Source organism: Alligator mississippiensis, chromosome 5 (genome assembly GCF_030867095.1).
Source record: "Alligator mississippiensis isolate rAllMis1 chromosome 5, rAllMis1, whole genome shotgun sequence".
Taxonomy (NCBI): domain Eukaryota; kingdom Metazoa; phylum Chordata; order Crocodylia; family Alligatoridae; genus Alligator; species Alligator mississippiensis.
The window spans coordinates 41541700-41563491 of NC_081828.1; the positions used below are offsets into that span (position 1 = coordinate 41541700).

At 46.1% G+C, this 21792-nt stretch overlaps 1 protein-coding gene across 1 annotated transcript in view; it reads right to left on the minus strand.

Moving 5' to 3' along the window:
• Nucleotides 1–8485: 8485 nt before the first annotated feature.
• The window catches only part of UHMK1 (U2AF homology motif kinase 1), a 28571-nt gene continuing 15264 nt past the window's right edge, over nt 8486–21792 (minus strand). The window contains exons 6-8 of the mRNA XM_019486554.2: nt 21274–21372; nt 18503–18591; nt 8486–17901 (exon numbers count right to left, since the gene is read on the minus strand). Of these exons, the coding sequence (XP_019342099.2) occupies nt 17755–17901; nt 18503–18591; nt 21274–21372 (335 nt within the window). The 3' untranslated portion in view covers nt 8486–17754. The remainder of the gene's footprint in view (nt 17902–18502; nt 18592–21273; nt 21373–21792) is intronic.

Genomic DNA, 21792 nt, shown 5'->3' on the forward strand with positions numbered 1-21792 from the left:
CAGAGGGGGAGGGACTTCTCCACAGACACAGAAGAGTCTGACACCTGGCTTCTATGGAGCTAAGAGTGGAGCCTAGCTTGCAGGCAGCCCTTAGAGCAGGGGTGGGCAAAATGCGGGCCGGATGCGGCCCGCCAGGCCCCTAAAACATTTAAAAAATTGATATTTATCTGCCCCTGACTCCCTGTCATGTGGCCCTCGATGGCTTGCCAAAACTCAGTAAGCGGCCCTCTGCCCAAAATAATTGCCCACCTCTGCCTTAGAGGGAAACCTGACTGATCCCTGTGCCTGTTAATCAGAAGACTGATGAGGCCCTGAAAGGTTAACCATCCTGTCTACCTGTAGCTGTGCTCATGCTGTTAACTTTACTCAGAAAACACTATAGTGAAAGGACTTTAAGGCTTTCCAGTCAAACACTCAAAGGAAATCTCAGAATAAAGGTGACCTGTGCCACTTGAACTTGGCTCCTTACATGTATGCCTTAGGATGGAGTTTTAGTACATGAAAACTTCCTGTTTTTCACACAGGCTCCAGCCTCATCCAGAGAATAGGATGGACAGTACTCACCGAGTGGCGAAACTTTCCTTGGATCCTTGCCTGTATAACATTCAATGTGCAGACTTCTTCATTGTTGAATGCACAACACTATTGATAGCAGTAGAAGGTTGTCAGCCTCCAGGACTAGCCAGTGGAGAAAAATAAGACTAATTTTACAGTTGGGTTTCCAAGCTGTTTGCTAGGTAACAAGAGGAATATTAACACTCAGGAATCCCAGGTTCAATTTCTGTTTCTGGAGATTACAGACCATTCCATCTCTGAATCTGCTGTACCTCAACCTGTCCCTGCTCCAGCCTTCCACCATCTGACTTGCCACTTCCCTTTCCCCTCTCCCTCTAGTGATGTCCATCTCATCCCTCTACCTGAGCACCTGCAGGGGCTACTGATAGCCCAGTCTCCCTGCTGTCAGGTCTAGTATTTGGCTCCTATGTGGCTGCCTGGAGCCAAGAAGAGCTATATGCAGGGTCCCTCCAGCCCTTGGATGGAGCGTATACAGTCCAGTCAACATCTGAAAGCTGTGACGAGGAGGCGTGCTCAGGGAAATCAGAATTAAGAGCCTGGAGCATGCTGTACTGAACATGCATAAATGGTGATTTTTGGACGCTTGCAACTTGGCTAAATTTGGGCAGATTTTCCTGACGGGAGCAAAAAGTCTCATTCCTGAAGCCAATGCATCTCCCAGCCAAACGTAAAGCCCTTACTCCAAAGCACAGGGGGAATTGGAACGTCTTCCTGAAACAGGTATTAAGCAGCATTCCCCCCCACCCCGCCCCAATTTTGTTGGAATTTAACTTTTTAAAAGGAAAATGTAGCTTGAAGCAGAGAACAATCTTACATTGCAACAAGGGAAATTTAAATTAGGAAGGACTCTCTCACCAATGAAGGTGAAAGTTTACCCTGAAAAGTGGTAGAATCTACTCCATGAAAGTTTTTAAGATCAGGTTAGACAAACACTTGGCTGGATGGTTTAGACAGGGCTGATCCTACCTTAAGCAAGGGGTAAATTAAATGACCTCCTGTGGTCCCTTTCAGCCTTGCTTTTCTAGGATTCTAAGATGCCAAGCGTAGAAATTTCAGCTTTAAATGCAGATTCTGGCAACAACTATAAGCAATTAAAAAAAAGTGTGGGTTTTTTTCTTAACATGGAAACTGTTAGTCAACCTTAACTTACTGGGGTTGCTACCAGCTGCAGCTATGGAAGTGCTGGGAAGACCCTCCTTTTATGAAAAACCTTTAGAAGACTTTTTGGTAGCAAATCATATACATGCAAAAGAAGGGATTGCTTAAAATGCGTGCGACCTCTCCTAGCTTTACTCAGATTACAGAGCAAACAGACAAGATAGACATGAATCCTTTGGCCACTTTGACAAAGCTCAGTATGATAAAAATCACAAGGTTAACAGGAAATGAGAAGTACAGTGAAGTCTTGCTACAGTTTGTTGACCCTTTGCCACTTAATATAAAAGGGAGGCTCCACATCACATTTGGTCACCCCATGCCTGGATCTTGGGGTCCATTTGTTTGTTTCTAGCAACCCTGAATGTTATTTCATTTTTACTCATGCCATTTCGCAAAGCAGCCAGGTCTGCATTAGAGGAATTGCACAACCAACAACACAGCACTGGACTTGGCTGTGGGTCTTCTGCAGTGAGGTCAGAAAAGCAATGACTCAGAATAAGTCAGAGAGGAGATGGCTAGCCCTTGTGTCAGACCTTCCTCTCCCCTTCCCAGTAAAGCTAAATTTGGCTTATTTGCATTTGAAATATTGCATCGTAGACCAGCTATTTCTGAAAATGAAGGAAAAATACCTTCTTTTGTACTTGTATTAAAAAAAAACCAACACTCACAAAGGTTTTGTGACCAACTCCAGCATCCCCAATTGAGAACAAGGACAGGAAGTTGGACAGGTAGTCATCCCACTGCCAGGGATACATCTTTTGCTGAGTCTGCACCCTACTTCAGTACAGTGGAGCACAGGGCTTTAGAAATCTGTTGATGGAAAAAACCCCAGACAGATGTCCACATTCATTCAGGTTACTAGGTTTGCTTCAGTCCATGGTGCAATCAGAATTCAGCATGCTGACATTTTGGAATTTTCTTCTCAGTGGCCACCACCCTGGCTGAAGTGGTGCCATTTTGTTTTGCAAGTCACCATGTCTAGGTGTGATGTTCAGTTTTATGGGTACTGGGTCTGCTACAACGTCTTGAATATGATGCTAGGGTGAATGTGCAAGTGTGCTAGAAGCAATAATGCACTCTGAGAATGTGCTCTTGAGTTCCTGGCACTGGGCTGTTCCAGGTAGCAGCGGACAGTAAACAAACGAGCACAATTTGTGAGATGACACAGTGGAACAAAGGGGATTGTGGGATGACAGGTCAAACTCATGTTTTCCATGGTCTCCCTGCAAAGTCCCATAGGTCAAGTCCATAAGTCTGGTAATTTTCCAGGACACCAGTACAGGCCTTATTAGGGGCTAGCTGTTTCCACAGCCACCAATTTCTTTTAGCTTCCCTGAGCTCTAAAAGAAAGGATTTGTCTGGGTCAGATGATGCAGCAGCAAACAGCTGCAGAGAGGAAGGTGCTCCATTACTCCAAGTAGAAGACATATAACAGAAGGAGTATGAGTTTGAGGGGTACTTGCAAAGTCTACTGGTCAAGGAGATGCTCATGGCCAAGCTACGTTTTTGGAGCAGGACCCAAAGCACAGCATGAAGAGGCTATCTTGCTCTTCACAGTTGGGATGGCCAGCAGCAGCTGTAGGTTTCCCAAGCAGGAAAGGAAGAACCCTGTTTCATGTCCAGGGTTGTTTCAGTACCTTCAGCAGCTTTTGGCATTATTTTATTAATGCAAAGACAAACTTTAGGTGAAGTAATCAAACAAAGCTGTTCCCAGAAATGTTTTAGTTTCCCTTTTAGAGGAAAGATCATTCCTTCCACCTGAAGTCTCCATTCCTATATTGGGATCCCCAGGCCCTTCCTACCTGGGTCTGGGAATTGGCCAGCACTGACCAGACTCAGGTCCCTCCTGAATCCTGTTTAGACTAGTCCTGGCCAAACAAGACCATATCAAAGAAGGTCTCCAGGTTGAAGTGGCCACATGCCATGGCCTTCAAAGGAAGAGCTTGGGATGGCTTCTTTGAGGCGATGTCCTACGTGGAGGAAGCTGTGGTGCTGATTTTGGACATGGGGTGGAGCACATTCTCTTCTTGCTCTCACAGATCTGTGTTTCCACAGGCAAACCCAGCTGAGAGAAGTAAAATGGTTCTTTCTTTCAAGACCTTCAAGCAGGACTGAGGTGGCTCTTTCTTTCAAGACTGTGGAGGAGCCTGCTAGTTCCCTGGGGTGAGATTCCCAGAGGGTGCATTTTGACACTAAACCCTTAAAGGAGGACTAGGAGCTCAGGTGCTCTTTTCCTGAGCAGGCCCTCTCTTTGGTGCCTGTGGGCTTCAGGAGAAGCTGGGAAGTCTCCTGGGTTGTTAAGACCAGGCCAGATGACCTGCCTCGCAACAAGCAGTTAGGACTGCTCCATAGCAAACATTGTCAGGAAAGAAAGATGTGGAAGAAAGGTCTGTCCTTCCTTAATCTGCTCTTCCAGTGAGAAAAGATTTGCCTTTAAATACCAGAGCACAGCACAGGCTGGATGATCCCGTTCCCATCATACATGACTTTGGGATTAGCACTTGAAGTGTGTTCATTAATTTAGCCCTGGGCCACTTCAGCAAAGGCCTTAGACTGCATCGTGCTTGTACTGCCTGTCAATGCAGGCAAGAGCACTGGCTGCAGACTTTGCATCCCATGTGGGATAAATTTAACACAAAGACTTTAGGCTGCAGACAAATAAAACAGTACATCACTTCCTTGCTGTAGTGAAAAACAAACAGGAGAAGCTTCCAGAACCATGATGTTTTCAGGCAGATGGCAGGGAGCTCCTATCCCACAGTGGGGCTGGTTCGTCTGGACTCCATCAGATCTCTCGGCTGCAAATCCTCTTGCCAGCCTTTGCCAAGCAACTCTAGGAGAACAAGGATCCCCAGGGGTTGCAGGACTGGCTCTGGCAAATGGAAGGCCACACGCATGACGCATTTTCTTGGATGCACAGTCTGTATAGCCCACAGGGGACTTCCAGGGTAGAGTTAGTATTTATAAGAAAATAATCCCCATGAAGAAGACTGCTCGTAAAAGCTGCTTCTGCCTCCTGCTGCATATCCTAGGGGCTCTCTGACATCACCCCCCTTTCTGGATGAATGGCAGGGTGGAACAAAAGGCAGAAGAAAAGCATTTTCCAAAGGGGGGACAGAAAAGGGGGGGGGGAAGGGGGGAAGGCCGGGGCTGGCCCACAGCTAAATATGTTATTTCATTTTTCTGAGACTCTCCATGCCACCCTGCAATCTCGCTCAGCACCCCTGCAACAGAGGCACCCTCTTGGGAGGGGCTTGGATGGGCCCAGCTACAAGGAGTGGAGGCAGGGGACCATAGCATACCCAGCAGCTGGTGGGAGAGGTCTCTCTGTGCTCAGCAGAACTCACTAGGCTGCAAGGCCTTTGGCTCAGCACCATCCCCACCTCTGGCTCCAACTCCTCTCGACAGCATATACTGGAGGCAGGAGAGCTGCCCTCCGCCCACTCACAGAGCCCAGCTGTGGGGAGGAGGCGGACAGCTGCTGACCTGGGTCCCTTTCTCCAACCAAAAAAAATATCACTGCAGGGAGACAGACTTACTTTTACCAGAGTCAAGGCCAATGGTGTGCCCACAGCTGGTTAGTCAGGCTTGAAGTGGGGTTTTTGCCAGCTCTTCAAATGCAGCTGGGAAACTATAAGGCTGGGTTCTGCCTTCTCAAATCTCATCCCAGCGGGTCTGTGGAGTACACCGGGGCTGTTCACATCTTCCTCCCCACTGCCTGCACCCACAAGCAGACATGCTGTCCTCAGAGGGCCTGTCCTGGTACATTGGATTAGCAAATCCTTGGGACTCAATAACAATGCTGGCCTGTGTTCCCTTTCTGAGGTGGGCAGAAGTAGATCTACAGTCTACAGGGCAGGCCCAGCCTTTAAATAAGGATCCTCTCTACTTTTGATCCTGATGCTTTGCAACACAGAACTACGTTGACAAATCGAAGCGCATCTTGAAACCATAGAAAGAGGCACGGAAAAGTATTTTCCTCATAGCTGCAGGATTTACTGCAGGGGTCTCTGGGAAACGAGGCAGGGAGAAACACTCCTGCACATCTACTCCCTTCAGTGAACCAGGGTGGTATTTCTGAGAAGTGACAGGCACTTGCTCAATGCAGCTGCCCAAACAGGCTGTGTGGATTTTCCTTTCTAGTTGCTCTGGCCAAGTAGCACCTGGATTTTGGGTGAAGATGCTGCTAATTTTGTGGTTGGGGCAGAGTAGCAGGCAAGATGGCAGCATTAAATCACCAGGGACCTTGGGTTTAAAAATCACAAATTTTGATTAAACCCCCCAAATCCATGGTTTTTCCATGACTAAAATGAAATACCACTATATCTATCTATTTCAGTTGAACACAATGTTTTATTGATATAGTTACAATTTTAAAGTAATTTGGAAGCCTACCACTGTCTCTATCATTATAATAAAATAAATTCCAAATACCTATAAATGTCGGCGTTTGATTTTGGGTGTTCTATCATGGAAAGTCAGACCTCCCCCTGTCCCCATCGCTCACCAGGACATGGGTTCAGCTGTGGCTGTCCCCCGCCACTGCTTTGTGGCACTGAGCAGCCCTGATATGCTGGTGCCCTGGCTATGCCATTGCCCCCCATTCCTGATCCACAGCCCCCAACCCCCCCTGGCCCTGCCAAGGGAGGGGGGCAGCTGCCAGGGCTACAGGCCCAGGGACCCGGATCCACAGCATCCTGCGCCTCACAGCAGCATCCAAACCCTAGCTGCCACTTGTGGAAGGTGGCAGCTGCTGTGGCAGAGTGGAGCACGGATCCCAGCTCCCTCTCTCCCATGGGCGGCATGACCAGAGTGGAGCACTTTGGGTGGGGGGCAGATGTGGGCTGCTTGCTGCAGGCTTGGGGCTTCCTGCCCTGCTGCCCACCCCCTGGGGCCGCTGCAGCCCAGCAGACGGAACCTGGCACAGCAGGGCAGAGCGGGACTAGGCAGTGATGCTCGTTGCTACTTCTCCTGTGAGCTCCACTGCCCTGGAGAGGGCAGCAGGGCAAGCAGCCCAAAGTGGGCAGCCCACCCCTGCCCTGCATACAAATCTCAGGGGCATTTGCCCCTCATGCCTCTCCCTGGGACTGCATGAAGTGGCAGGGAACCAGCTCCCCCTCCACGGCCCCAACCTGGACAAGTCGCCCGCAGCTCCGTCCTACTCCCTGCATGGGTCCTGTGGCCATGCATTCCAGCCCTGGGCCCCAAGCCCCAGGCACTGTCTGGCTGGGCAGCAGCCCCAGACCTGCCCAACTCCCCCCACCGTACCTCACTATGGGAGAAACTCATTACCCTCTGATTATCACTTACCAAGTGGTTGTGAAACACAAGGGGCCTCTGGGCATAGAATCCATTACTAGAGGATCCTGCAGCTTTTTCAGAGAAGAGGGCTGTGATCTAACTGCCACACAGCATGGGGCTGCTCTTGGACAGCCTAAAGATCAGTCTGCTCACAAATCCTTTGGCATGTAGCATCATCTCAACATTGAACTAGCTGCTTCTGGACAATTCCCATTAAGCAGGGACAGCTCAGGCTACAGGAGACGAATATCAAGGAAAAGCATAATAGAAACATACACAAAGCAAGAGAGATTTTGCAGAAATTAAAGAACTTACTAGGCTCACTCCCTTTATCAGCTTTTTCTTACACAGTGCCAAGCACATGGCAGTGTACAACCACAAGTACTTGCTATACAATTATAATGCACTGACTTGATCCCATAAAAACCTAATTCAAAGCTAGTTCCCTGGCTTAAACTAGATATGAGGGATACGAGTTATTTGCTCAAAAAAGACTGGGGTACCAGGACCTTATTTTAGAAGAGGCCTCTGTTAAGGACAAATGTAGAGCCATTAATGCAGCATTTTCCATCAAGTGGCTGAAGATGATGGTCCAACCAAAGAGATTCAAACATTCGGGTCTGGACATAGAGAGGACACCCAGACCACCAGTCACAGGGATTTCCTGTAACAGCCGTGCAATGTGTAACTGTAAGGCATCATAGTGCCTGTGGTCTTGAATTATGCTATTCTAATTTTTAAAAGTATTCAGTTCTCTTTCTCTCCTCACAGTAAGCAGAGTAGATGTCTGAAAAGCTGCCATTAGTGTTAATGCGATCATCTGGCCTTAGCTCAAAAAGCAAGTCTCTTAGAGGATCCATTTTTACGTCAAATTTTAACTCACCAATAAGATGCATTCACTTCTAAATCTTCAGGGGAAAAAAGGTTCTATCCCCATAACATGCCGCAATTTTCTGCAGAGAGAGACTGAAAGCTCTGCCTTAAGTGGAAAACTCAATTCAAACTCAACTATAGACCCACAATCCATGCCTTTTTACTTACTGTATTTTCTGGAGTAAAAAGATGCAGTGCATAAGCTCTCCTCTACCCCTTCCCAAATGACTTAAGTGGCATGTGTTTGGGGGTGGGAATTTTCCACATAATAAAACTGACCAATATTCAATACAATGTATAATTGTAGCTTTGGTGTATAAGATGTGCCTTAAATTTTAGACCACTTTTAGTGGAGGGGGGGGGAGAGAAAATAGTGTCTTTTACATATGCAACTATAACAATACAAAGGTTCCAAAGATATGGAATGAACACTAGCCACCCTGGATTCATATTTAAGAGGACTCCCAAGAAAGTAAGATCTCCATATCCCAATGCCCTCAATCAGCGCGATAGAGCATTTGGCCAGTCACGATGCACAGTACATCAGCAATGTTTGGTCCTAGAAGACAGACAATGATTTAACCTCCTTATATTGAAGCTTTATTTGTTAATCATTTGTATCAAGCACACATCAGCTCAGCAACAGTGCATAATGGGGTACATCAGTTTACATCTCATCTGAATAAAGGCCTGTTTACAGAACAGGGTACAGCCAAAAGGATAGACATGTAACACTGAAGTAAAACACAGTGCTTATGCCTTGTCCTTAAGGAACAGTGGATGGAAGCAAAGAATTAAATCAGCAATTAGGCTTGTGCTTAAGCCAGCAGTTTTGGGGGAGAGGGGAGAACAGCAGTGAAAAGCTACATTGGTCTTGACACAAGAGAATCATTCTCTTTGCATATAATAAATAGGCTGATATGCAAAAAATTGCCATCTCTTACTGGTACTGTCCAAGTATCTTTGGCTGTAAGTGGAACCAGCCTGTAGCCACAACCTGGTGTAAGCCTAACATTTGAGTGGCACTAGACTAGTGTCATGGTTTCATAGTTGGTAGGGCTGGAAGGGACCTGAGTAGATTATCAAGTCCAACACCCTGCCATGGGCAGGAAAGGATGCTGGGGCCAAACAACCCCAAGCAAGGTGTCTATCCAGCCTCCTTTTGAAGACCCCCAGGGTAGGAGCAAGCACCACTTCCCTTGGAAGTTGGTTCCAGATCCTAGCCGCCCTGACTGTGAAGTAGTGCCTCCTAATATCTAGCCTGAATCTACTCTCAGTCAACTTATGGCCGTTATTCCTTGTTACTCCCAGTAGTACTTGGGGGAACAGGGTCTCTCCCATTCCCTGCTGGTCTCCCTTGGCCAGTTTATAGACGGCCACCAGATCCCCTCTCCGCCTTCTCTTGTGGAGGCTAAACAGGTTCAGGTCTTGTAGCCTCTCCTCGTAGGGCCTGCCCTGTTGCCCCCTGATCATGTGAGTGGCCCACCTCTGGACCCTCTCGATGCTGTCCACATCCCTCCTTAAGTGCAGCACCCAGAACTGGATGCAGTACTCCAACTGTGGCCTGACCAATGCTGCATAGATGGGGAGGATCACCTCCTTGGACCTGCTCGTGATGCATCTGTGGATGCATCACAAGGTGCGGTTAGCCTTCCTGACCATGTCCCCACATTGGTGACCCATGTTCATCTTGGAGTCTATAAATTACTCCAAGATCCTTTTCTGCCTCTGTGTTGACAAGAAGGGAGTTCCCCAGCCTGTAGGTATGCTGCTGGTTCTTCCTCCCTAGGTGTCATTTGTCAGTACAATATACTGGAGAGGTATGGGCAGGGGGCCATTATCTAGCAACAGGCCAACCTGATGGGACCTGAATGAATCTTTCCAATAGGAGCTACATTAAGTTTCAGTGAACTTAACAACTGCAATACAAATGTGTTCCCCGCAATTAACTTGTGTGAAGCATCTCTCTCTCTCTAGTTCCTGAACACTTTGTCTTGAGATGAACCACAGCTGTAACAAGAGCATGATCAAAAGCAGTGAAACCCATTAAGCCAAGCTGTTAGACTAACATTCCAGCACCCCACTGCTCATGACAGATGGCACTGATCTTGGCACTGACTTGGCGCAGATGGCACTGATCTGAGTCGGTGATGGAGGTGAACAGAAGATTGGAATGCTGTTATAGGATGCTGTGTGACCCTGCGGACAACACTCCACCAGTTTCCAAGTACTATGATAGAAGCTAAAATCATACCAAAAGATATAGGCGGGGGGCCAGGGGAGAAAAAAGGATTAAAAAAAAAAGAGAAAATCTTGTTAGAGCCTATAAAACAGCTTTGTCTTCAGATTGTGAAGCAACTCTCACAGCAAGACAAAGAATTTCTTCCTATCTGATCAAGTTGTTTAAATCTGGTTGATTCCAAGGAAGAGTTAAACTCCAAGTACTAGGACTCAAGTAAACATACCCGGAGGAAGGAGAGGAATATTTCTAATAGCGCATTTGTGCAATTCCGAAGGAACATGTGGAAAAGGTCATGCTGCTCATTGTGGAGACATGCCTCCCACTGCCTTGTTCTTGAAGACATGATTAAGTACCACTGTTGGCTCTCACATCATCAGCTGGCTTCATGCAGTGCAGCAATTTACAAGGAGACGGTTTTATTTTTCCCTAACTAGTAACCCTGAAAATGTTGGCTCTGACAGACAGGCTGGGTCCTTTCCCTCCCTTGCTTCTAGTGAGCTCTAACTCAATCAAATTTCCCTTCCCCACCTTCAGATAATACAGACTAGATGTTTCCTTTCTTCTGAAAGTCAGGCTAATGATCTACAGATTAAACCAGGTTTCCTAGTTAATTTGTTGCAGGTAAGGATAAGGGTAGGAGACACAACAGAACCTGGCTACAGGTACTGTGTGTGTACCTTCACAGCAGCTGTGTCCTGTGATACAGTTATCACATTACTGCCATTTATGTCTCCAAGATATCTGCACTTTACCCAATGCAAATAACTGAACCTGAGTTAGAAACAGATGCATACATTTCAAGAGTAAAGACCTGATCTTACACTAACTTCTAGATGTCACCTAAAAATATTCTGAGGATGGGCATGAATGGTCAAAGGGAAGGCTTTAAAGATAAAACACCATTATTCAGTGGTATGAGCAATATGGGTTATAGCAACTTCTGCATCTGCCCATAACACAAGCAAGGAGCCAAAGTACTTTTTTTCTTCTGAGGGGGTCTCTCAATAGTTAGTCTCACAGATATTTATTTCCTCTCTTGAAATGCTGTTCAGGCCCCATAATCAGTGCCCTACCCAATTTATGGCAGGCTCCTACACACAGGAAAAAAGGAATAAATCCATCCACTGTTAAGAAAAGAAAAGGCATTTAATTATTTAAAAAAACTAGTAGCATACCAACGATCATCATATATCAGTAATCTCCAGCCGCCAGTAGACCAAAGCAAAGGAGACCAGCAAGTGTTATACACACCCTATGCTGCAGTTCAGCATCATTGCTCTTTCACTTAATACAGACATCATCAGACATTCATACAAAGTGCATTTCATTGTAATGGAAATCTCACTGCTGCAGACAGTTCAGATGCCATTCAAAGTTTCTAGTGAGTAAATCTTTCAGGTCATCTGGTAGCCCTTCCCCTCACCCTCACCACTCCAGCAATACAAACATCATCAGTGAGGTCACAATGGTACCCAGTGTTGCACCCTACAGAGATGGGAAGATTTGGTCATTATTTCACTGCTGGACAACAGGGCTCCATCCACTTGAGTCTGGTCACTCTAGTAGCTTACCACAGTTACAGTCAGGGGAGACCATGGTTAAGACAAACAAGGAGACTGTTGCCTTAAGTGGAATAGCTTCTCTCTGCTGTGGGAATGAGTGATGGCACTGATCTCCTATCTGCCTCTTGAAACCCATGTGCAAACTTCACTGTGACTGTTCCCCTCCAGTCCCAAATCAATTTCTATTGGCAGTTTGACAGTCACACGAAAAAGATTCTCTTCACTGAGGGCACTCAGCTGCCTTGGGTAGGTCTATTTTACTGAACCTTCCCTAGTATGCTGGTTACTTTTTGTCCCTGGCATATTGGCTACACCTCAGCTGAAGTGCCTCACTCTTGGGTTGTACTGATGCAACTACTGTAAAGATCCCAAAAGGTCACACATAATTGCTCTTAAATACTTAAATGCTGCATGTCTTAGATGTCAGCTAGGATTGTACTTATACCCACACATGAAACAGTATCACTGGAAGACATTTGACATTGATGCATTCCTGCATAAGCATCCATGCCACACTGCAACAGATCCCAGAGCTTCTTGGTAAACAGTCATAGCTTAAACAGTTCAATGCTGTGCTTTAGAGGGCCATGTAAGCATGGCAGATTGTTTGGGACCTTCAACTGAGGCTCAAGGGTTAGAGCTGAATGGCCGGCTGCAACCTAATTCCATGCCTGCTGGAACTATCATTGTTGCCTGCAGCGGGAGGTCACCTCAAGGAGCCAACCTAGTGAGAATGGGGACAAGGGGTAGCGGCTGTAGGCAACAACCCTGGCAGAGCTAGGCAGAACCTTAGGCTAGAAGATGCCAAGCTAAGAATGCTTCAAATCATCAAGTGGATACCTGAGGAAGCAGAAATCAGCCAAAAGCAACTGAGCACTCCAGACTCAAGTCCTGGATCCTTCACTGGAAAAACTAGCCAGCCTTGATAGACCTGATTCAGCTAGAGTTGCTCAACTGCTTTGTTACTGCATTAGATACACTTCCAGCATCTAGTAGTGCAGCCTGGCTGACTCCCACTTGCCTAGCTCAAACAAGGCTGAGGCTGAGCGACCTATTAAAATGACACCCAAGCAGAGAAGCAACTTCCAGCTTCTGATGGAACTCGCCAGCCTCTGCAGAGCTCTACTAGCCAGGGCCCTGCCTGTTGGAGTCTGGCTCCTTGAGGAGCTGAAGCCAGGCTCTGCTATGACAATCTCTGCAACAGGCCCACAATAGCCACCTGGTGCCTAGGCCTATAAAAGGGTGTGAGTCCTTCAGAGAGCTGTTAAGTTTTCTACTCACTTTGGCAAAATGGCCCTTGGCAGGGGGATTGTGGGGAGCGAGGGACAATAGTAATGTCTTATTTCTGTTTGTCTCAGTCTCACAGCCATTATCAGCTCTGCTAAATTGAGAAAGTGTACCCTAGGAACCTTCCTTTGCTAGTGAGGGATTTCTACTGCCCATGACAGGGTAAGAGAAAACATTCAAGCCAGAGACAAAGGTGAAAACAAGGTAACTATTTCAGCGGGCTGCATTGGCACAGATAAAGAGGCTCAGTGAAGCTCTCAGCCAGAAGAAACTTGTGCAATGAAGTGAAATCCCTCCCTCCCCACAATAAAGACTGAGAAGATCCAGACCTACCAAACAGTAGGCAATATTAGAGGACTTACTCACTTCCTTACATGCCTGTGCATAGTTCAGACACAACAGGAAACAGCTTCCAACTGCCTTTGACTATGCTGCAAAGCTACAGGTGCATCCATCAGGATCCTGTACTGAGAGACAATGGATCTGGTTTCAACTACGCTGTTCTATAGAAAGCTTACTAGGCTGGCTCTTAAGAAGTCCTCTCTCAAAAGCTGGTTGAATTCATCTTTGTCTGAAGCTGCATGGTGCCCTTCTGTATTCAATCAAAACTGTGGAGGGAAGTTGCAGAGGCCAGACTGCAATGGCTAAGACAACCCTGATTAACATCCTGAATCCTCACCAGGAAACAGACAGCCAAAAAGAACCCTAGGATCTTTCCTGGGTAGGTGCTCAGATCCTTGCTTTCACATGGCATCAAGAGAAAAAGCTACTCAAGAAGTTTGCATTTTGCAGGTGTATTTGGTTCAAATCTACTGAATTAAAGCTATCTAACAAAAAAGCCCAACCAACATCTTTGGTAGAATCAGTTCTGCCAAGACACACAAGAACATGACCCTCCATCACAGCAGGCAGTTCTCCCTCCTGGGCTAAGGATTAGCAGCTCCAACAACTGAACAAAAACACTTTCTTTTTTTAAGCACAGGCAAACCTAAAAGCACAGGATCACAGGATCCAGCTACAAACACTTTCCCTATGAATACTTCAAGCCATCCAGCTACCCTCAATATGCCAGGAAAGGAAGAGCTAGACAGTAATCTATCCTACAGAAAAGAGGGGGACAAAGGGGACAGCCATGGTAGTAAAGGCAGTTATTGGGGCATATGGGAACCAACAAGTGTGTGGACTGCCCTGGAAGCAACCAAATTGCTGGCCCGAACAGTGGTGCCCAGGCCAAAAGCTAGAGAGGCCTGTGGAGAGCCAGGATGATGTCTGTATGCCAGAGACAGCCTACAAGGGGAGAGGAACAAGACGAAGCATGAGAGAGCTGGGCAGCAAGCCTGAAAGTGGCCTGGAAACACACGCAGAAGGATCCTAGCCCAGATTTGGTTTCATTCGATAGAGGACTTTGGGAGCCTTTACCCATGTAGGGAAAGCCCCATGTGAAGCAGTGAAGATCCACTAAGCTTGCATTTAGGTTATGGGGCCAATTCACCCTCCTGGATGATGGACGCCAAGGAGGTGCAGGCAGCCTGCTAGGTTATGAAACGGCAGCACCACTGTACAAAGCAGGGTTTGGGGCACTATCTGGATCCCACTGCCATTCTCCCTTTTGCTCCTCCCTAAGGAAGCAGTTTGGTGTTTAAACCAAAGCTCAAGCTAACATGTGGCTATCAGGACTGGGCCTGTCTCCTGAGACTGCAGCAAGGGATGCCGAGCCTGCTAATTTACCACCAGGAAGTTAACACCTGGGTGGCAAACTGGCTGAGAGGATGGAGAACATTGCCAAATCTCTCCATACTGTTTAGTACCTAGAAAAAAGGAGCCTTTGAAGTCCTGTACAGGCACACCCTTCACCTTCTGTCTTCACTATATACCACTCTTAGCTCCCATCAGACTCAATTTAAGTTTATCAGAAACAGCATGCTCCCATCCTGGCTACCTGCAACTCCTGCACATGCACTCCTGTCTTTTCCTTGCAGCCCCTTCCTGTGGTCTCAGAACTCAGTGCTTCTGCATGGGATGCTCTGTGCTCATTTCCAACACAATCCTTCCTTGCCCTCAAGACCATGGATTAATGCCATCCCTCCACACACTCCTCCACTCACCTCACTGGTGGTTACAAGGCTCCCTCCCAAGCACCCCCACGGATGCCTCCCCTTTTGATACACTTCTCCCATCCAGGGCTCGTCTAAATAGGAAAGACAAGCACTGAGCTAAGACAAGGACTGTCATGCTTAGTCATTCCAGCTGACCACATTTTAAATAACGCTACCCCTCTGCACAGAGTATTTAACAAATTGGCAAGTGTTGTGTTAACACGGCATTTTGAATGTGAACAAGGCCTTGCCATTCCCTACCATAGCTAAGCTCAGCAAACAGAGCAGTGAAGGCAGGGGTCAACAGCAAGTCAGTTCACGTAACAATACATCTAGAATTTTGGTAGTTTAAAAATCATTTCCTCGTGTGCTGAAGCAACCACTAAACATACCGTCTCCCATTCCTCCAGGACACTACAGGTAACTTCTTTGCAAGGCTAACAAAAGCCAAGCAAGCCATGTTCCCTATAGCCAAGCCTCACTGGAGGTACAGCCAACTGACACTCAGAAAAAGGCTGATCAGTGAAGCAATCATCAGTTAAAATTTAAAAAACACAATGTTAAAACTCCTTTGTTGATTTTTACCAAATTTCTCAGGGGGTAAAATAATACCAAACACTTCTTCTTGGCCTGGAAAAAAATTCAAGAAGACTGGTTCTTTCTGAGTAAGTGAAGGGAAAGTACGAAAATGGGAAGCTAGTTTCAACTTCAGCCGTGTGTGGCAGCAGCTGCTCCGCATCATCAAAGAAGGAATGAAGACCAAAGCAACTTGTGAAATGCTACAGACTTCAGCTCTCACTTGACATACAGTATGTGCATATTAGCAATATCAGCAGGCAAGGTCAAGTGCAGAATTCTGGAAAGTCCAGCACTGGCAGGATGCCACCAGCTTAACTGCCAAAATGCAGTTCTCCCCAGAGAGGGACAGCTCAGAGAGCTATGCCAGCATGTTTCTGGTAGAAAAATGAATTAAAATCGGGGCTCAGGACGAGAATGATGAAAGAAGTGCCAGAGGTTCAAGCCTGGATATTCCACTCCCTCGCCCCCACAGGGCTACTTGACTCTGAGTCTGAAAGGAGAAATGGAAGTATCTGTCTCGGATCAGATATCAGAGATGGAGGTGGGGAGAGAAAACCAGATCTGCAAACCCCATGGAAGAGTAGCCTTTTAACTGCTGCCCTGGAACTGGTGCACAAGTGATTCTCACTCAGTGGTAAAGAGGCAAGAGTAGAGCCAGATCTGGATTTTGACCACTAACTGGTATTGGAGGGGACCCTATGCTGATGCAACAATACTGGTCACAGCCAAATTGTCGCTCTCCCAAGAGCATCGAATTCCCAGGCTTGCTAACCCTATTGTTCCCAATGGCACTGGGAAAGACAGCACCCCGGAAAAGGTCCCAAGTCAGTCAAGTAGGATTATTTTGTTATGAAAGATCTTGGATTGCCTCAGGCCCTTTTGTGTAACCAAAGAAGGACCAAAAGTGTCAGTGCTTGCTGCCTACTACTGCAATTCCAATGGATTAACACTGGCTACAGCAAAAGCAAAAACAAAAAAAACAAAACCCCAACACACAACACAATAGAAGCCAAGCATGAAAACTACAATAAACATTTGTTCTCCCCTAGAAGTCTTAAGATTAGATATCCTTCCTGATCCTTTAAAAAGGAATACTGCATGCTCCAGCCTTCCTTTACAAAAATGCTACCCAAAAATGCTTATGTGGGCTACATTTAGTGCCAGCAATAGTTATTAGTTTGAAGAGGTGACTCCTCGTATTCAAAGATACTATATAACTTTAGTTACAAGGCGCTACAGGGGTTGTTGGGACTAAAATTGGCACTTTCCCTGAAGACACTGCTCCGTATCCATTCAGTCTCTTCCTAGCCCATGCACACATATAAATTTACTACCTGCCTACAGGTTCCCTCACCAACACTGGTGTCATTTCCCTGACAATGTTAGCAGACATCTAGTGCTGAGGGAAGTTTTAAAGGTCTTCTTGGGTCAGAAGTCAGTGACTGGGCACCTCTACAGGCCAGGTGGATCCAGTCTCAAGGTAGCCCACTACTTCATTAGATGTGAAGACCTGAAATCTTCTCCACCCACCTCAGAAGTGGGGGCTTCTGCTTGCTTCTTTACCTGGTTTATCAGGAAAGTCAGTCAAGCCTTCTCTGTATCTGATAGAGGCCCTCTGGGGTGCCTAAGAGCACACAAACTATGGACTCTTCCATTTTACTGAAAGACAAGTTGAATATTCAGCAAAATCACCAGTTCTCAAGAACAGTAAGTGTTAAGGTGTAGAAATAAAAATAAATGTAATGGCCTAAAAGTACCTGTCAATTAACTACTTGGCCTTCAAGTCCCATGCTAGTATCACTACTACTCCAGTCACCCGAGAGCCTTCCAGGACAGGGAAGAGACATATTTCTAATGTAACCAAACAAGCAGAAAAAAAATGTATGCAATTGAAGCCATGTGGGCCTCCTTTGGACTTCATAAAGCAGCAATAGAGGGCACAAGCCCAGTCTCTGTCCTTCACTGATCTTCCTTTAAGTTACTCCAAAGCAGGGCTAAGAAACTCTTTGTACATTCAATTGTAAAACACAATGAAATGAGGAAGAGAAGCTAAAACTACTCTCCTGATTGTTACTGCCATCTAGAGCAAGGTTTGGTACAGATATCCTCTCTTATAGGCACTCAGTGGGTAAAACGTAGCCACAACAAACTTGCCATCAAACATCTTTCCAGTCAGCATTTTCTGGGCAGCTTTGGAATCACCAGCATTTGCATATTCAACAAAGACCTGAAAAAGAGAAAACAAATGAACAAACAAACAAAGCAAGTCATGCCCATCACCTCATGCCTCCTATCTAGGTATTTTATTCATCCCTATTGTTTATTGTTTGCTTATACTTGCCTCTCTCTCTCTCTTTCCTTGTTAGGAATAATTCCTTAATAATAAAGAGTGCTTTTCCCTCTTTTAGCTTTGAAGATCCCCCTGCTTCCCAGGAAGCTCACTCATAATGAGAAGATAAGTGGTTAACGTCTTGTACTGATGCCAAGACAAAAAGTGATTAAAATTCTACCTTTAATTACTTATTTCTCTGGATAATACATTTTGGTTATTTCTGAGATAAAGCAACTTAAAATGTTAACTGCTCATCTCCCCTCACCCAACCCTCCATGTTTCTTCTCTCTTTCTTATGATCCAAATTCCCCCTTTGAAATTTGGTGCATCTCAAGTTGGGAAACACTAAACCACTTGGAAAGATGTATACTGCCATGCAAGGCAACCAGCCATTTTGAGTTCCACAGCACTGGAGTCATCCAGCAGACATAACATGGGACAAATGAGGATGCCAACCTCAAGATCAGACCCTCCCACCCCTCCCCTCCACACTTACTTGGCCTTTGCCAGGATTCTCCTTTGGAATAAGCAAGGAAACCACCGGTCCATATTTCTGACACTCCTCTCTAATATCTTCCAGTATATCTAGGAAAAGAAAAACATTTCATAGTTTCATTTGTCCTTCACTCAGCAAACTATTCTACATAATACACCAAAATAAGGTAACATAAATGTTCTAAACATTGGTGCCCCAAGCTGAGACAATTGTCAGTGTATGTTTGACTCTTCCGACTCTGTATGCCCCCGAGGCCCTGTGTCATGATATCTCAACACATTTGGAATCCAGACACGGATGGCTTAGGGGTAACCCAGCTAAGGCCCACATAACAGCAGCAGCAAGAGCAAAGACATGTCAAAAACTTTGCAAATATTGATGACTTCATAACACTCAGCAACTTTCCCATGTAGGATGTGGCAAAGGACCCTGGAGAAAGCTTCACAGAGCTTGTATGCATCCTTATTCAGGATGGCTTGCTTAACTAGCTTCCAGTTTGATTAAAGATTCTTTCTCTGGCTCCAGACCACTTCTTCCTTATCTGAGAACAAGAGCTTTTCTTCAGGTTTTGAGGAAAGGATGGTATTGGGTTAACTGAAAGCAAGGCTCAGTCTTAATGACACAGGAGCTGCTAATCCTCCTCATTAAGCAGCAACACACTAGGAGGGGAAAGCAGCCCCATGGGGCAGCAAGTCCATTTCTCTATTCCCTGCCCCTCATGACTGTTCCACCTCCCTGCTGACCCAAGATCTGTATATCTAGTTCAGTCAGGCAGAAGCCACTGGCTCAATGCAGACTAAGCATCTCCAGCACACTCAGGACTGAAAACCAAAGAGCATCAAGGACCATGGCCTAGGAGAAGGGGCTGGCAAACAGAAAGGCAGGGCAGCTGCACCTTTTCCAAGGGAAATTTGCCTTGTAGGATGATCTGTATTGGGAGGGCAGGCTGAGGGAACCCAGGGTATCTGGAAAGCTACAGACTACAGAAGACCCAAGGGAATGTGGAGCCCAGTTCCACATTCACTTGGGTACATGGTAGCACATTGCAAGACGCTACAAATCCTAATGTATTCTAAAAACTCATGCACAAACAGAGCAGCAACCCAGGACTCGTGAGTGTAAATCCCCAAATTCTCCACTTTTTCTGGGGTCCCACTGAATCCTACTGGGGAATGTGAAGTTAAGTGCTATTAGGAAAGAGGCTGCCACCAGCTCTGGTCTCTAGGGACTGGTGGAACTTGTATTTCTTTCTTGCAGTTGGTGGGTATGTGACTTTTCTGCCTCTGGCTCCCTGCTACATGGAGGAATGTGAAGGTCCTGCTGCTGGCTGCCTTAACTGTGCAGTAGCCCCAAACATATCACAACATGTCCCTACAGAGAAGGGATCTGAAGACTGTCAGAGAAGTACAGAAGAATAGATGCTCTGTGATCCCTTCCTTTAAAGGAAATTCTTGAGTATCCTCAGGTAGGAAAAGAAGCTGCTGAAACAGTAGCTTCATGTCCCAGACTCTGAGGCATGGAATAACACTATTTAGCCCCTAATATGCAGCAAGGAGGCTCTTCCTTTGAGCTGAAGGCTGATATTTGGTGGGGGTGTTGCCCTCCACCTCCCCTCTCCCTCACCTCTAACCTCAAGAGGAAGACCTTTATTCTTTCAAACAAACTTTCTCAATGGGCCCCTTCAAGGCGCCCAAGCACACACTGGTGTTGTGTTGCTTGTTTGGCCACTAAATTGGGGACTGTGCCAGGCACACAACCATACATGACAGATGCAGTGAATTAGCAATTCAGAGCAGGCAGACCACTCAGCTGAACTGGGTTTGGAGCGCATGACTGGTATTCTTTCCTTGTATGAGCACAGAGCTATTGCTTTGGGCAATCAGAACTAGGTTTAATGAGTACACTATTTGGTTACATCACTGAGGGTCTGGATAAGCAATCAAATGGAAGCAAGTTAGCAGGGAGGGGGAGGGAAATAGAGGGGGCAGGGAACGATCGCAGAACAACCTGATGCATTAAAACTGGTCTATGTGCCCACAATTACCTCATGGTAAACAAAAGCTAAACTGCAGCAGGTTAGCCTGGTTTTATTTAGCATTCTGTGTTGGGGTCCTGGTTGTGGTTCACTCACTTTAATTTGACTGTGTATCCATATGCTTAGCGGAGGAGTGAAACCAAACCAGCTGCTACTAGACCACCTGTGTGCGAGCCCAGGCAGCCCCAAAGGCCCAGAGAAGCTCCCTACCTTTTACCACGCATTTGGACTTTAGAGCTAGCTTCTGCTATGCAGGAGTGAGAGTTTTGGGGGATTTCCACTGCTATGAGCCTATGGAATTTTGCTACAATTTAAGCAGATCGTTTTAATTCTCTGATGATGCCTCAACTAATTTATCTGTTACAGCTTTTCAGAGTACTCCTACTGGCTTCCATAATGCCCCCCCTCCTGTGTATGCCCAGCAAGAGCCTCATGCAGCAGAAACACTGGTTTTAAGCACAGCAGCTTCATAGAGACAGTTCAAAGTAGCTCTTCTTGCTTTCAAGATGCTCCATGAACTAGCTGCAGTTACTGTATTGGTGTCTAATGAATCTGCTCTTAGCTGATGCAAAAGCATTCTTTGCAATCCATGCAACCAAAACAATCTTTACTTACCTGCTCAGGGCATTTTAGACCTCTGATGCTCCTTCGACTACTCCATTCTCTATAGCATTTGAGGATGTGGGTGTGCGTAGCCATGTCACTATACATTTGCAATTCTATTGCATATACCAACCTTCATATTCTTCTTCACACTGAAGAGAGGCATCACTCAAAACATTTAGCAACCTCAGCACAGGAGTTGGAAGCATCACCAGGTCTTCAATATGTGGAGCTGTTTGACAGCAATAAGTTAGACTGAAGGTAAGGTATTAAATAAAAAGATGAGCATGAAAGCAGTGAGGTGGGGAGAAGGTTTGTTTGATAATAGCCCACACAATATCAGTATTTTTTGTACATCCCTCCAGCCCCTCAACTATAATCCTAAATTCAAAGCTTTTAGCAATGCTGTGCCTAACTGACCTCTTTATTTGCATATTAATGAATTATGCAAATTCCCCACCCTCATTTCCCAGAAAAGCTTTCTGTGCACTCTGTGCCAGTGCCAAGACCAGAAGGTTTGTTTACCCAAAAGCAGCAGGTAAAAGTGCTTTGAAAGGCATGGAAACAGTGTGAAACAAGACTAGAATGACTGCTACTCAGTTTGGTTTCTGAAGTGTATATGCAGTCTCGTGTGACTAAAAGCAGTCAGGAC